This window comes from Sceloporus occidentalis, unplaced genomic scaffold (genome assembly GCF_023333645.1).
Source record: "Sceloporus occidentalis isolate IW3139 unplaced genomic scaffold, rSceOcc1.0.p SCAF_161, whole genome shotgun sequence".
Taxonomy (NCBI): Eukaryota; Metazoa; Chordata; class Lepidosauria; order Squamata; family Phrynosomatidae; genus Sceloporus; species Sceloporus occidentalis.
In genome coordinates, this window is record NW_028317141.1 from 1003087 (window position 1) to 1020000 (window position 16914).

Genomic DNA, 16914 nt, shown 5'->3' on the forward strand with positions numbered 1-16914 from the left:
GGTGTATGATGTAGCTTGTATGAATGGTGTTTAGCCACCGTTAAGCTCAGCAACTAAACATCGGGCTGAACATCTGCAATGGAAAGCAGTTGCCTTTAAAGACGTTTGCAGCAAGTTTATAGCAAGGGAAGATATAGCTTGTTCCAGAGATTATGGGTGGCTCTGAAAAGAGCCTTTGGTGGTGTTGGCTAATTGCCCTGCGGTTACCGATTACTGCACTCACTTGCTCTTGGCAGGTTTGTGGCTCTCTGTCTTCTTGGGCAAGAGCACCGCCTGGATGTTGGGTAGAACACCTCCCTGAGCAATGGTGACCCCGCCGAGCAGCTTATTGAGCTCCTCGTCGTTACGAACGGCGAGCTGCAGGTGGCGAGGAATGATACGGGTCTTTTTGTTGTCGCGTGCAGCGTTACCAGCCAACTCCAGTATCTCAGCAGTCAGATACTCCAACACCGCTGCCAGATACACGGGTGCGCCGGCGCCTACTCTCTCGGCATAATTACCCTTGCGAAGAAGCCTATGCACACGGCCGACAGGGAACTGCAGACCAGCACGGGAAGAACGTGTCTTTGCCTTAGCGCGAACCTTTCCACCTTGTTTTCCTCTGCCAGACATGCTTTCGCTCGGCAACCGACCACGCAGCAAAGCGATTAAGAAGCACGTAACAAAGAAACGCCGCTCACTTACCCAGCTATTTGTAGCTTCCCCCCGTGACGCTATTCGTCACTGATTGGTTCCTTTCCAAAACAGCCAATCGGGTGGAAAGAGTCTGAGACACCAATCGGTGTAGGCACTGCGGTTCATGGGCGGCCGCATCTTCTCACGTGACAACCTCATCGAATCGGACGCGAGACAGCAGAACGGCCTTATTTGCATGCGGTGCCTATAAAGGGAAGGGCCCGGCGCAGCAATTTCAGTGTTAATCACGTTCTCTTGAATTGCGTGCGGAAACGAAAGCAGACACGATGCCTGATCCAGCGAAATCTGCGCCTGCTCCGAAGAAAGGCTCTAAGAAAGCTGTTACGAAAACCCAGAAAAAAGATGGGAAGAAGCGCAAGAAGAGCAGAAAGGAAAGCTACGCGATTTATGTCTACAAGGTACTGAAGCAGGTGCATCCCGACACTGGCATTTCCTCCAAGGCCATGGGCATCATGAACTCGTTTGTCAATGACATCTTTGAGCGCATTGCCGGGGAAGCTTCACGCCTAGCCCATTACAACAAGCGCTCCACCATCACTTCTCGGGAGATTCAGACTGCTGTACGCCTCCTCCTTCCTGGAGAGCTGGCCAAGCACGCTGTGTCAGAGGGCACCAAGGCTGTTACCAAGTACACCAGCGCCAAGTAAAGCTCTCCTTGTTCTCTCACTTTATAAACAAAGGCTCTTTTGAGAGCCACCCACATGGTCTGTCTCAGAGCTATGTAAATGATATAGCCCCTTTTGTCGGACTGCTAGGTCTGGGAAGAGCATTTGTGAGCATTGACAGGTGCTCCTCACTCCACCAGGTAAGCTGGGGTATCGTGCCCATCGACCAGACTGCTTGGGAAGAGAAGCCCAAGGTAAAGGGGCTCCTGTGATGGCAACGACCTTTTCTCCTGCTGGGACCCAAGAGATTAACCCCTTCACAGCCAGACAGAACCAGCGTTGCAGAGAAAAAGGGGCTGCTTTACCACTGCGGCTAGCCGAAGCTGAGCTACATCGTGGGGCTATTGACTAAGCCATGACGCGGTAGTGTCGTGGGTAGGACAAGTGGCACACGGACAGGATAAGACATGAGGGGACGACAAAGGCATATTCAAAATCACACACATACTGGGACATACAGAATTAAAATACACACCAGACGGAACCTACTAACCCCGGGCCGGCCCCCATTCAAGCCAGCCTTTGGAGGACACTAGCTGCCGATCCCAGCACATGTTCTGCAAACGGGCCCAACTCTCAGCACTCTGATCCTGCTAGTAACTCACTCTATAGCCAGACCCAGCCACTATTAAGCTGGTTATTTCAAGGTGTGCATAGAAAACCGCGGGCCGTCACGGGGACAACATGATCATAGCCTAAGAGAGTGTGTGGGTGGCTCTGAAAAGAGCCGTTGGGTGTTTAAGGGTGACGAGTCAACAAGCTTAACCTCCGAAACCGTACAGAGTACGGCCTTGGCGTTTCAAGGCATACACCACGTCCATAGCGGTAACGGTTTTCCTCTTGGCATGCTCAGTATAAGTGACTGCGTCACGAATCACGTTCTCCAAAAACACTTTGAGCACACCGCGGGTCTCCTCATAGATCAGCCCAGAGATACGCTTTACACCTCCTCTGCGAGCCAAACGGCGGATAGCAGGCTTGGTGATACCCTGGATGTTATCCCGAAGCACCTTCCTGTGCCTCTTTGCGCCACCTTTTCCGAGTCCCTTACCTCCTTTGCCGCGGCCAGACATGATAAAGTTTTCTCCACGATTTCTACAGCACAATACTCGCCTACAGCCGACCAGCTTTCTTTTATGCGTACTGGACGGACCTGATGGGGAACTGCACCATAATGCCTCAAGGGGGCGTTGCTTTTTTTTCATATATGCTTCACGTTGGTTGGCTGGAGAAGCTTACAAGTGTGCCTCAGACACCGATTGGCTATTTAGGAATATCAAAAGCCTGCCCGCGGGAGATCGCTTTCGACGATTCCTCATTTACCACTAGGTGGCAGCATATCACTGTAAATAAACGCCAAACGGCGGCCAAGATAAAGGCGGGCTTTTAGCTGTCGCCGTATCGCTGTTAACGGTCAGCCAGTACACAGTTTCACTAGGTAGGAGGCTGAACAAAAGAGAGGAGAAGAAATAAATAAAAAAAGAACCGCAGCTAACGAATAAATGACCGATTCGAGCATTTAATTTAAAAAAAAAAAAAAAAAAGATAACTCTCCACACCGAAGTCTCTTGATCAAAGGCTGGCTTTTTCAAACCATCGTCCTAGCCTATGAAAAAGAGGGGCGTGATTAAGCGTATCCAATCACATTTACCTCTACTCTATAAAGGGCTTGAGTTGGCCACTAGTGATGGGAAGTTCGGATCATTAAAGTGAATCGGATCATTTCGATTCGTTCACTGAAATGATCCGATTCATGATCCGGATCTTCGGATCACTCAGTGTGCCTGCACGGAGTTACTGTTTTCCAGTAACTCCGTGCAGGCACACTAACGATTGGCCCCGCCCCTTTCATTATGAATCCTCCCCCCTGCCTCCAGTGATGTCAATGAAGGCAGAGAGTCGTTCAAAGATTCGGATCTTACAGGGATCCGAATCTTACAGTGATCCGGATCATTGTAAGATCCGGATCATTGTAAGATCCGGATCATTGTAAGATCCGGATCTTTGAACGACTCTCTGCCTTCATTGGCATTGTAATCATTCAGAGAATGTCACCATACTGTTATAAATAATACATTCATAATCACTGCCCCCAGGATTTACATTCCCCTTTACCTGCAACTGCACCTTAAGCTAACTTTATTAAATTAATTAAATTAACCCTCACCATTAAATTAACCCTAAACACCCCATCAACCATGACTGCCCTAAAATTAACCCTTAACACCCCATCAACCATGACTGCCCCTAAAATTAACCCTTAACACCCCATTAAGCATAACTGCCCCCAAATTAACCCTAAACACCCCATTAAGCATAACTGCCCCCAAATTAACCCTAAACACCTCATTAAGCATAAATGCCCCTAAATTAACACTAAAAACCCCATTAAGCATAACTGCCCCCAAATTAACCCTAAACACCTCATTAAGCATAACTGCCCCTAAATTAACACTAAAGACCCATTAAGCATAACTGCCCCCAAATTAACCCTAAACACCTCATTAAGCATAACTGCCCCTAAATTAACACTAAAGACCCCATTAAGCATAACTGCCCCTAAATTATCCTTAAACACCCCATTAAGCATAACTGCCCCTAAATTAACACTAAAGACCCCATTAAGCATAACTGCCCCTAAATTATCCTTAAACACCCCATTAAGCATAACTGCCCCCAAATTAACACTAAAGACCGACAGAGTATTTGGGAACATATATGCGGTAACAGACTGGGAGTAATAGGAAGCAGGTGGCAGCAGAAGCATTAGGGGGAAAAAGGAAGGAGGGAATATGTATGCAAGAAACGGGGGTAGCAGGCAGCAGACTGGGGGAAAGATGCATGGAAGAATAGCCAGGTAGGCAGGGGGCAATAGACCAAGGGGGTGATTGGCAGGGGGCAGCAAACAAAATGAAGGCATGTGATAGCTTACTAGGTGGGAACAGGCATGCTGCAGATAACTGGAGGAATAAACAGACAGAAGACTGAGAAGTGACAGGAAGCTAGCAGATTGAGGGGGGCTTGTAAGAAGGAATAGACAGGCAGCAGAATGAGGGGAAACATGTAGGAATAAATAGGTAGACAGCAAATGGGGTGAGGCAGGCAGAAGCAGACTGGGGAGAAATATTCAGGCAGAGATTTTGGGGGGAGGGTTGAGAAGTCTCCATTGGTAGGCAGGCAGAAAAGAACAGGTCTAAGTGACATTAGACTGAGAAAGGTACAGCCAGACATTGGCAGACTGGGTGATAAGGGAGGCACTAGAATACTGGGAAGAGGAACAGGCAGGGGGCATCAGACTGAGAAAGGTAGAGGAAAGCAGTATTAGACTGAGGGAGGTAAAACCAGGCAACAGACTAGAGTGGTTGAATATGCAGGAAATAGCCAAGGGTTTATTGATCAAAAAGGTGGCAAAAGATTGTGGCAACTGTCAAACAACAGACTAAGAGGGGAAATGGAAGGCGGGGATAGGCAGAGAGCAAAATGGGGGGCATCTGGGCAAAGGAAGGAATAGGCAGATGGGGAGGGAACAAGCAGGCAGTAGAGTGAAGAGCAGAGGGAAGAGTTAGATGGCAGAACAAAGTGTAGGAGTCCATTTAGGCAGCAACAGACTAGGGGAACAGGCAGTCAGCAGCAGACTGAGGGGTAGGCAGGAAGCTGAAGACTGGGTAGGGGAGTGGGCAAGCAATAGCAAACTAGGCTGGCAGCATCAGACTGGAATGGTCAAGTAATTAAGCATTAGACTGAGGGAAAGCAGCAGACTAGGAGTGGAAAAGGAAGGCTGGAATAGGCAGGAAGCAAACTGGGGGGGGCAGGAAGGCAACATCAGAATGGGAGGTGAACAGGTGATAGTAGATCGGATGGACAGTGAAGAGGGGACAAACAGGAGGAAAGGCAGGCAGCAGTAGATCAAGGACATAATAGGCAGGGCAGGGTAAACATGCATGTGGTAGATTACTAGGGGGGAAGAGGCATGTAGGAGAACACTGGTGGAATAATCAGGCAGCCAGCAGATTGGGGTAAACATGTATAAAGAAATAGGCAGGCATTAAACTAAGTGGGAACATGCAGGAATGTTTAGGCTGGGAGGAAACAGAGCAGGGGTAAGACCATGGAAGACTAAGCTGGCAGAAGCAGACCGAGGAGGATAGGAGAATAGGAAGGCAGCAAACTAGGGGGTTAGGACAAGGCCCCATCTTCGGGGTGGGGAAGCAGAACAAATTAGGCAGGCATCAGACTGACGAAGAAGGAACCAGGCAGCAGAGTGAATTGGAGAGAACAGGCAGGTAGTAGCAGACTGGGAGGCGGAAAAGCAGATGGGGGGGGGGCAGGAAGCAGACAGAAGGTCAGCAACAGACTAGGGGTGAGGATCAAGCAGGCAGTAGCACGTACTAGACTAGGCAGGTGGCAGTCGATGGGAAGTGAAAGGGCAGGCCACATCAGACTGTGAAGGGGCAGGCAGAATTAAATTGGGTTGGGAACAGGCAAGCAAACTGGGGGAGGGGACAGGCAGGGGGCAGTAGACTGAGCGTGTGGGAAGTTGACAGCAGACTAAGGGAGAACAGGGATATGGGACCAGAATGACACAGGGGGAATGAAGGATGCAGCAGACTCAATGGGGAATAGGCAGTCAAGCAGACTAGGTAGGAGAACAGGCAGGGACAGCAGACAGGGGAAATGGCTGTTCCCCCCCAGTCTACTGTCATTTATTTTTTCTTACAATCAGTCAGCAATAGACCAAGGGGGGGAATAAGAAGGCAGCATTAGATTGAGAACAGGTACAGGAAAGTAGGCAGTAGCAGATAGGAGGATAACAGGCATTTCTTATCTTACTAAGGAGGAACAGGCAAGAGGCAGAAGACTGGTGGAATAAGTAGGCAGCATACAGAGTGTACATGCAGGCAGTAGAAAACTGGGAGGGGAAGGAAGAGGCAGGAGGGCAGTGAGGAAGCAACAGACGGAGGAGAAACAAATGAATTTAACCTTTGAAGGGTCTTGTGTAAGCAGCATTTTGCGGGGATCACATTATTCACACAATACCATCTGCACAGGGCGGAGATACTTTAGTTATTAACGTCCGTTACATCTAAGCCTCTGACCCTCTCGTTTATGACATTTCTCCTCCTTTGCATAGATAAATCACAGACATCTTGTCTTTTTTTATAAAGAAACAACATATTTATAAAGAAATATTAATTTAATATATATATTTTTTTATTCATATCTCTTGTTTTGTATAAAATGATGTCAACAAATATTTTACAAATACATTAACATTTAAGTGGCACTTTACTGTTTGATGGGGAACTGCCATATCTGCGATAAGACTAGGTTTCATTCCAGCATTTAATAAAACCTCTTACATTATTATATGTGACTTGTGAACAGAGCCGCGAGGGCAGAATGCGTTGGGAGCAGCTGCTTTCCAGCCAAATGTGACTCCAAGGACAGGCGACCAAAGCTACGTCCTTCATGTTTATTAATAAACGGAAATAACGGTAACCCAACAGTTATAGCAGACAACAAGGTTGTTTATTAGTATCAGATTAAAATTGCATTTTCAAAATCTTGCACTGTCCCTTTTAAACAAAAATGTTAAAAAATATTTAGCTGTTTTCTTTTTAAAGCAGTTGGAGTTGATATAGTAGACAGCAATGGCGGCGTCCAGGTCTGCAGATAAAGGGAGTTTATTGGAATACAGCTTATTACTGTATATGCTGCTGGGGGGGGGGGGGGTTATCTTAATGTATATAGCGCGGGGGGTTATATTACAGCACTAGGGGGTGGAAATCTGCACAGCCCCCAAATCTCCAGGTGTCCAAATCAGGGTCCCTTTGTTAGGAGTAAGGAGGGGCAGGATAGGACCATGAAGTGGGCAGACTGGAAGATGTGAATGCCCTGTGAGTGTCGTGGCTGTTGGGAGCTATGAATCTGAGAACTGATCCTATGAGTGCTGGAACACAGAGTCGCGTGTTACTCCTGGACATGTTGCCATTTCCGCTTTATGTTCCAGGTTACAGTGTTGGTAACTACTGCAATAATTCAGGGGGTATTACAAACGCAACATGTTCTAAAAATGTTTGGTCCCTTCCGTGCCAGTACTTACCCTCTTTCCCTGCTGGGGTGAAGGGGGCTTGTTGAGCAGAAAGATCTGCGCCTTTGCTGCTCTCAGCGCTTCTGCGCATCATTATCTCTGCTGGTTGGCGAGTCCCCGCAGAAACCTCCTTGCTCTGGCTCTCTGCCCCGGCACAGTCTCCCTTCCAGTAATAACGCTGATTTGGGGCAGATATATAACTCTACATATACAACAGTCGCTAAGATGCTTCTGATGACCTGGAAGCCTGTTGGAGTTCAGGCCCCTGAGTGCATCACGTGAAGCAGCGTACGACATAATCTTGTAAATATGAACACATAATGTATAAAAAAATAAAAGTAAAAATTATCAGTGGATGCGAATGTTATCACGTAAACCGTGTATTGTTACTAAAAAAGCGAAATGCGTAATTATTCGGCTACCCGCGGCGCATCTGACGGCAGCTCAGGCCGGTACCAGAACCTTTGTGTCCGGAGTCCGGCAGGAAAACGCGACATCAGCTTCAGCGAGCGGCGGATTTACCGCAGGGAAATCACACGGGGAACGGACTAAGAGACGCCCTGCAAGACTTTCCTGCTCCGAGTAACAAAATCCTACTCGCCGTATTAATGCCTCCCACGCCCGGAACGGATGTGGAAAGGCACCTCGAGCCGCGACCCAACAGATCAACAGGAGGATAAAATTGGGCCATTTTCAATAAAATAAAAAAGCTGTAATGTTTGGATTTAGTGCAATAAAAGAGGGTAATGAGGTTTATACCCAGCCAGGGCCGGTCTGGTGTTGATCGGATGGTGCTGGCACTTTAAGGCCAGCGGCCGCCTGATGTTCACATAGCAGCAGCACCTGATCTGTCACTGGAGCAGCAGATTGGGAGTGTGAGGGGCCGATGGTCATTAAAACCAGGCTTTCCCACCGGTCCGATCTGATGGTGGAGCAGTTTGGGGGTTCCTGCTGGATTTAAACAAATTAATTGCATGAGAAGTAGAAGTCTATCCCCCTGTTCTTGTGTTGTTTAGGTGGGTGTGACGGGCCCCCTCCCCATTGATGATGTCATAACACCAGCATGCAAGAGACGTAAACATTTGTATCAATTTATAGCATTAAAGGGAAGCTCCAGTGACCCCATGCAGCCTCAGCAACACAGAATGAATATTTATTTATATAGCGCCATCATATTCCTTAGCGCAGTACAATGTGGGGCTGTGTGAGTACTTTAATACTCAATAAATACATAATCACCTTTGTGGGAAGCTGCAGCTCCTTCTGAAGTCTCACCTTCATGCCATTGATTAACTTAAAGCAGCCAATCAGTGACAGAGAATTGCTTGTATTGAAATCAGTGTAAGCACTTTCTGTGTATGCGCACGCAGGGTCCCGTTAGCTCCAGAGATGGTCCCAGGGGGGCTCTGACTGGCGGTGAGTATTTCATGAGGCTGGGGAGGGTAGGAGATGTGTTCAGCCAAACAGATCTACTGCAAGCCAGGGAGTGTGTGGGGGGGGGGTTAGGAGGCAAATACATATTCTGCAGAAATAGGCAGAAAGGAAAGAGGGACTGTACCTACACCCAGGGACACTTGGGACATATGCACTGAGACTATAAATATTAATCATTCCCTGTCCAGTTAATTCAACCGGACAGGGAAGATAAAAGAAGTCATATTGGACACATCATCTAATTAGAAAAGGTTTCCGTTTTCGGTTTGTCTGTAAAAGTTATGTTGCCTAGAAACCACCTTAACAAAAGGGAAGAGATAACGCAATGGGGAGGAATAATCATGCAGATTCTGAGAATAGGAAAAGAAGTTTGTGACAGATCTGCCTTAACATTCCCATCTACTTTATAAACCGGAAACCACTACCTTTGTAACTAAATTCATCCAAACTTCACATCGCTTGGTACTCGGGTGGGTGGGGAGCTAATAAAGTGGTCTGGCTTCTACTGAGCTTTCACACAGAGGCCTCCATGGATTCCATCTATCCGTCCGTTTCTCTTGCGGTAAAGATTCAACCTTAATCAGTCGTTGGCCTGGTCTTAGATTCAGTTCCCATATGCCTATCCCATGCACTCTGAAATTATCTCACATCTACCACTTCTGCTGGAAGGCTGATCCACTTATCAACCACCCTACTTCCCTCCAATAATCTTTTCCCGTTACTTTATTTTGCTGAAGCCCGGGGTACTACTCGCCATTGGATATATATATATAAAACGGTTTAATAATGGTGTAACTTACGGGCTTCTGGTTGATGTGTCTGCTCCATTCTTGCGCCATTACAACTGGAAACGGATAGGTTTCCCAAGAGACACCTCAGCATGCGCAAGTTGCCCGTTACTCAGTGCCCAGGGAGGGTGTACATCCCCACCCTCTATCTTCTGCAATTCGGGAACCCAAAGCCGGAAATAGTCACCCTATAGAATAAAAACATATAGATATGAGCACTGGTATACATCAAGGGAAAAACACTATATGACGGAAGATGTGATTGGTCGATTCTGTAACATTATGTAAAAGGTAACGTATCTTCCGGGGCGATGTGGCCGCTGTGATTGCGTAACACGGAACTTCATTTGTTTATTGACCCGACATTTAGTTATTCTTCACTTCTTCCACCAAGTTGTGTCCGAGACATTTAAGGGTTAAACCCTGGTTTCAAAACATAGCTGCCAACAGTCCCACTTATTAGATAACAGAATTAATCTGCTTCTAAATATCTCACCCAGTTACATAAGTAACCTCAACTACACCCACTAAAATAAAGTCACCCCTCTGTTGAAACGGGGAGGAATTACTCACATTGCCATCATAATCCAGTCCTTGCTTAGTCATGTTGAACTTTCTGCTCTCTCGCGGGTCGTTTCTGATCCCTGCGCTGTGTAGCCAGTACCCGTAATTACTACAAACGTCACAGTCCACCTAGCAGAGAACAGAGTAAATGCGGAGGTGGCTTATTACCAGAAGAGGCCACCAATGGGATTCCCAAAGCCGAGGCCAGACCTAATGATGGAGTCCACTTCAAGATACTCCTGCTAGGAGGCTGTTCCACTTATCTACCACCCCTTCAGGAAAAGAAAAAAAAAATACTGGTATTTTAGAGATTAAAAATAAAAAAAGAAATCATTGAAAAGGATGCATTATGGAGTTTTTGTAGTTGTGTTAGGAAAAAAAATCGATCAATTGCTAAATAGAAGTCGCTACTCCTTCCCCTCCGATAGAAGGAGAATTAACGAAGAAAACAAATCAGAACAAAACGAGAACACAAATAACCTCTCCTCTCCTCTCTGGTGGCTTTAAGGTTTTGAAGTAAATGGGAAGATTCTCAGGATTGTTACTTCAGGTTATTTACATGAGTATCAGGGTCTTGGGGTGAATATGATGATTCTGAAGGTTTTTCCCCACCTGCCAGGGTATCGGGTTTAATGGGCAGTTTCTCAGGATTTTAACCCCATCCTCTGAATCTAAGAGTGAAAGGGCAGATTCTAAGGGTGTTCTAAATGGGCAGAGTGTCTGGGTTTTATACCCTAGTGTCAGTCTCGGGGTGAATGGGCAGATTCTAGAGGTTTTTGACAACAGTCTAAGCGTACTGGAGTGAAATGGGCAGATTCTCAGGGTTTTTATCCCAGTCTCAGGGTGAATGTGCAGATTCTAAGGGTTTTTGCCCAAGTCTCAGACTCTGGTGGGAAATGGGCAGGTTTCTGTTCTTAATCTGTCTCAGATTCTCAGGGTGAATGGGCAGATTCTCACGGATGTTCCCCAGTCTCAGAGTTTCGGGGTGAATGGGCAGATTCTCACGGATGTTCCCCAGTCTCAGAGTTTCGGGGTGAATGGGCAGATTCTCACGGATGTTCCCCAGTCTCAGAATCTCCGGGTGACTGGGCAGATTCTCAGGGTTAGAACATACCCATTAAGATAAGATTAATAACTGTTTTTTTAATGCAGTCTTAGAGTCTTGGGCTCCTAATTCCTCGATTTGGCTTAGAAATAAGCCTGAGGGCATGTACAAACGCGGGAGATGTAGAGTCTGCCAATATATTAAGCCAACTCACTGTTTTAAAGACACGACGGGTTTAAAAACTTTTGGAATCAGGTCCTTCATAGATTGGCGTAGGGTAGGTGTTATATACATGACCGATTGAGCTTGTGGGAAAAATACATTGGGAAAACTTTTAGAGAACTCGGGATAAGAGGGCTCGATTCGGTTAGAGATACGAGGGACACCCCAGTCTCCCGTCATGAAAAGCATCGTAGCTATTGAAAAGATCAAACAATCACCATGAAAAAGCGATATTAATGTGAAATTACTAAGGAGTGAGTGTTTTTGGTAGTTACAGACCATCTCCCCCAAAGGGCTGAATGAGGGGTTTTCGTTTGCTCCATTCATTGAATAATATAAATATACACATCCAATTTTGTGGTAATATGTGATAAACACAATTTTTATTTATTTTTTCCCCCGTATTTATAACTATTGCTCCTGGTTTCCTTTTGGGGGGTCTCCGTGGCTGCGGTACATCTATATGTGCCAAATGGGATATATACATTTTACCTGTAACTATACACAAAGATCTAGTGCAAGTATATCATTATTATGAAATTGGTACATAATGACTCTGTGAGGAAGTGGAATACATGAGTTGGGGCAGGACATAAACCATCATGATTTCCTGACTGATCTGTCATTTAAAATATCATCAGGTACAGGCTATTGATGCTCTGTTTGGGGCATTATCAGCCACGCGATGATAAGCGTTGGTACTTCTTTTGATATGTGATGCAGAAGTGGGGAGCCCCGCTCCTGGATGGAATGATGCAATATGCTGCATTTATTTTTCTTTTTTCTCTTTGATGCAGGCAGTCCTAGGATGTTTGTAGGCGAGACAGACTGACAGATTAGGGCACCGTCTACATCATCTGATACGGAGAATGTCACTATGGGAGAGTAACTTTATTAGATGTAGGCGGTCTGGGATGTAGGGAGGAGCGATAGGGTGAATAGTTATACATAGTGTCTGTCGTTAGGAGTCTCTATGTTGAGCGGTCACTGACACTGTTTAGATACTTTGTATTGATCTCATACGTTACACTTACTAATAAGAGTTACGTTTTGATGGTAGGATGTATTTGTTTGACTGGATAGTTTCTCAGGATTTTTCCTCCAGGCCAGGGTCCCCATTTCCCCTCCTACTTCCCGCCCACTTATGCCTATGCACAGATAGCCCCTCCCCCATGATGCCATCACTACCAGAAGGAGGAGAGCGCCTGGTACTCTACAGCAGGAAGTTCCCAGGTATGGATATAAATCAGTAAATATACCTATGTAATGATGTTTATAGCGCCATCACATTCTGCAGCGCTGTACAATGTGCATGTATATGTATTAGAACCCTGTATTATGTGTAAACCATGGGAGCCACCATATTAACTTTGTGTTCTTATAATTTGCATCATTGTACTGTTACCCTTCTCTTTGTAGAAGGTTTCACTTGAAATTTGTGACCCCCCCCCATTTTCTGTATAATAAATGGTATGATCCATACTAGATGTTAAATTTTATTGCCAAATTGATTAATGGTTGGAAATTTGTGATCGATGGAAGAAATCACAGTACAGACGGAAACTTGTGATGTTCTTTGATTGGCAACTGGTGACCAAGGGAGCATCCTCCTGAAGACGGTTAAGAACATTGAAGAGATCTCAGAGGTTGCTCCATTGCCGTGGCCAGGCAAGAATCTAAGGGCTGGGTGATGGTTCCCTAGAGAGCAGCCTGCTTGGTGGTGAGGGCCACGTACAACATGAAGGGTCATCAGTTATTGGGATTTGTGTGGACCTGAAGCCTTGTGTTTCGGAGAGCAGTTGCTCCATCTTCACACGAAGTTGAGTGCTAACTGGATTGCTCAGCTGTTTATCTCTTAGAAGAGAGGCTTTCATTGCTCCAACAGCATCTTCAAACTTCTCAAGGTATTTGGCCACATTCTCCCTGTCCTGTTTCTCAGCAGATAGCTGTTGGTGTAACTCAATGTTGTCCTCAATGAGGTCCTCATTGGCGTATTCAGCTTTGAACAGTTCAATCGTGAGGTCTTCAGCAGCATCAAGATGTTCAGATGCGGACATCTCCATGGCATAAAGTCTCTTTTCCAGGTCTTCAGTCTGTAAGTCTTTGGAATTCTTTAGTTCTTGAAGAAAAGTGACTTTTTTGCTCATGTCTTCTAGGCGCTCTATCAATTCTTCATTCTGCCTACGAAGGCTGTTGATAACTGCCTGGAGCTCTTTTTTCTCCTGAGACAGGCCATAGTCCTTTTCCTCAGCCAGGTTGAAATAATTCCATGATATGCGATCAGGTGACACCTGATAGCTTCTCGCGGTGGTCGCACGATGCTCTCTCAGGTGTCTCGGTGACTGGTTTTCATACCTCCGGCTGTAGTCACGTTCTGGATTTAGATTTTCTTCCAGATTTGAGACTCTATCCACAAGACAAGACATAGACCGTCTGTGTTCCATCTTCATCTGGAACATGGAGTTGTTGATGTTCACCAGAGAATGCACAAGGTGCAGATGGTGTCCGGATCCATGTTGATGTCTCTCAGAGTCTTCTCTCTTTTTGCGTATTAATAATATGATACAGAGGAGTATAAAAGCTCCAATGTACCCCAAACACAATAGTTGGCTCAGATATACATCGCGCTGGGCTTTGCACATCTTCGCTGTCGCCTGCTCTGTTGAGCAATGACCAGTTTACCAGTCTCACACTCTATTGATACCCTGTGCTACTTATGACATCACAATGAGGCTGTTGACGGAACACCAGGAATGATTGGTTTATGGCACAGTGGGCGTTGCTTTAAGCAGCCACACCCAGTTTTTGAGAAGGTTCTTTTATGAGTGTTTTTTTAAAGCCCCGCCCACTTCCTAGCCACACCCAAAGAGTACACTGAAAAAACTGAATCTGCCATTTCACCCCGAGACTCTGAGCCCGGGTTAAAAACATAAAGAATCTGTGTATTCACCCGCGATTCTGAAACTGGGGTAAAACTCTTTAGAATCTGCCTATTTCACCCCAAGACATTTAAACTGATAATTTGATAATTTACCTAAAATACTGGGGTAAAAACCCAAAGAATCTGTCCATTCACCCAAGATTGTGAGACCTGGTTACAATCTCTCAGACTAGGGGCAATAACCTTGAATATGCCCATTTACCCCAAGACTTAGAACTAGGATCTCCAGAAGACCAAAAAGAGGGAGCCTCTTCAGCAGCCTGCACCAATACAGAGACAGGGGAGGGACTATCTAGCCATCTACTCCCAGGTGTAATGTGTAAAAGCTGGGTATCATGGTTCTGATGCGTGATGGCTGGGTGTGGCAGGAGCGAGGTGTGATGTGTAGTGGCTAGATGTAATCGGCATTAGATGTGATGGCTGGGGGTCATAGGAGTGGTCAGTGATTGAAATGAGGTATTGGGGTGAGGTGTGATGAAACAACACCCCAATATGTGTTCTGCAACATCTCCCAACTACAGTGATTCTGCCCTTTAAGGGGTTTTCCTGGCTGTTTGAGGGCAAAAGGGCTTTTACACGTATAGCAAATAAAACCATAGAGTTTTGAAAACTAGACATCCCAGGGTATTTCAAATGCTGGTATTTTAACTCTTCCCACGCACACATTTTATCACCAGCATTCATCAAAGTTTGCAGTATTTTTTTCTGTTTTTTCCGCACACATTTTACTTCAGGTATGATTTTACGGTTCCTGGTACCTTAATATATGTTCAATATCATCTATTGAGTACAGTGATAACCCCATGCACGGGTTTGTTGGGGGGTTAAATGGCCACATTTGAGAGGTGTGCATTTTTCAAATTGGAAATGTGACGTGTGGTCACTGCCCCCCGTGTTATTTGGGACATTGTTGAACCCGGCCAATTCAATTCACCCATCAAATCATACATTTAAAAAAAAAAAAAAACAGACAACCCATGGACATTTAACACGCTAGCATTTTAACTCTTTCCACGCAAGAATTGTCTCTGACACCGGCCAAACCATTCTTTTCCCTGGAAATGTTGGCCAGTAATATATAGTGGAGGTGGGGACCCCATTGTATTGTTAATCACTTTAATGGCCCTATTGCCCCTGGGAGTCCAAATTACCCAGAGTAAGGGGGCCGGTTCTGTAGCCGTTGTAATCCAATACCTGACTGTTTATGTTAATGTTCGCTTTGCTGGCTATATCTAGCCATGTGTGTAAAAAATAAAGTGTTCTTCATTTTTATATACCCTACACTGCTAGTGACTGGGGAATCTGGGAAGGGAGTGTTGTCCAAGGCTAAGGGAGCACAAGTCAGCGGAGGTAGTCGGTCGTACTAGCCAGCTCTGTGACATTACTGACATGGAACGACAACATATTTTCACAGGAATGCAGGGGTAACTGGGGCCTGATCAGAGAATTAAAGAAGAGTCTGGGCATCTGTCTGCCTTTACTAACTATGGCATAACTTTTACAGTAAATCAAAGAAATAACATTGGGAAGCGACAATGAACATATATATATGACATTATCAAATAGAATGCACAATGCAACAAATACGCCACAATTATATAATACTGTAACAGAATACATTAACATACTCTGCAGCACCGTATATAGTATGTCAGTGTAATTTATTTATCGAACAATACTACTACTCTGAGCCATCACATATAAATGGAACTAACTTTATTTATATATATAATACGTTGCTGGTATAAATACACATTATGAGGCCAGGAAGCGGTGGGAAGGGGCCCCCTGAGTGGCAGTCCAGAAGCTGTGGGAGGGGGGGACCCCAAGTAGCAGTCTGGAATCCTTGGGAGGGGGGCCCCCCCGAGAGGCAGTCTGGAAAGTTTCGGAGGGGGGGATCCCAAGTGGCAGTCCGGAAGCTGTGGGAGGGGGCCTCCCGAGTGGCAGTCCGGAAGCTGTGGGAGGGGGGCCCCGAGTGGCAGTCCGGAAGCTGTGGGAGGGGGTCCCCCAGTGGCAGTCTGGAATCCTTGGGAGGTGGGCCCCCGCGTGACCATCAGGAAACTGTGGGAGGGGGCCCCCGCGTGACCATTCAGAAGCTGTGGGAGGGGGGCTCCCAAGTGGCAGTCCGGAAGCAGTTTGAGGTGGTCCCCCCCATTGGGTGGCCTCCTAGAATCCTTGGGATGTGGGCCCCCAAATGGCAGTCTGGAAGCTGTGGGTGGGGGCTCCCGAGTGGCCTTCTGGAGGGGGGGCCGAGTGGCCGTCAGGAAGCTGTGGGAGAGTGGCCCCCGCGTGGCAGTCCATCATCCGAGTCGCCGTCAGGGAGCTGTGTGAGCTTTCTCAATCCGCACGGAGAAGCGTCCCCTCCTGTTACGTGACAATTAAAGGAACGTTCGCAACGTATTTTGTTCGTTCTGAATGTCTTAATTATGCTTGAGAAAAAAAAAAAGGTTTTACAACTGCAAAAAAAT

The 16914-nt window shown here is 46.2% G+C and overlaps 2 protein-coding genes across 2 annotated transcripts; one reads left to right on the top strand and one right to left on the bottom strand.

Annotated features, from left to right (window-relative positions):
- Window positions 1–219: 219 nt before the first annotated feature.
- On the bottom strand, window positions 220–612 carry LOC149279689 (histone H2A type 2-B). The gene has a single exon (XM_089501019.1). It carries the CDS (start codon window positions 610–612, stop codon window positions 220–222), a length of 393 nt encoding a protein of 130 aa, XP_089357145.1.
- A 350-nt stretch (window positions 613–962) lies between these two features.
- Window positions 963–1343, top strand: LOC149279690 (histone H2B 1.1-like). Its single transcript, XM_089500963.1, has one exon. It carries the CDS (start codon window positions 963–965, stop codon window positions 1341–1343), a length of 381 nt encoding a protein of 126 aa, XP_089357089.1.
- Window positions 1344–16914: the final 15571 nt, after the last annotated feature.

Excerpts from the sequence above, each read along its gene's own strand:
- LOC149279689 (XM_089501019.1), bottom strand. The coding sequence starts at position 612 with ATGTCTGGCAGAGGAAAACAAGGTGGAAAGGTTCGCGCTAAGGCAAAG.
- LOC149279690 (XM_089500963.1), top strand. The coding sequence starts at position 963 with ATGCCTGATCCAGCGAAATCTGCGCCTGCTCCGAAGAAAGGCTCTAAG.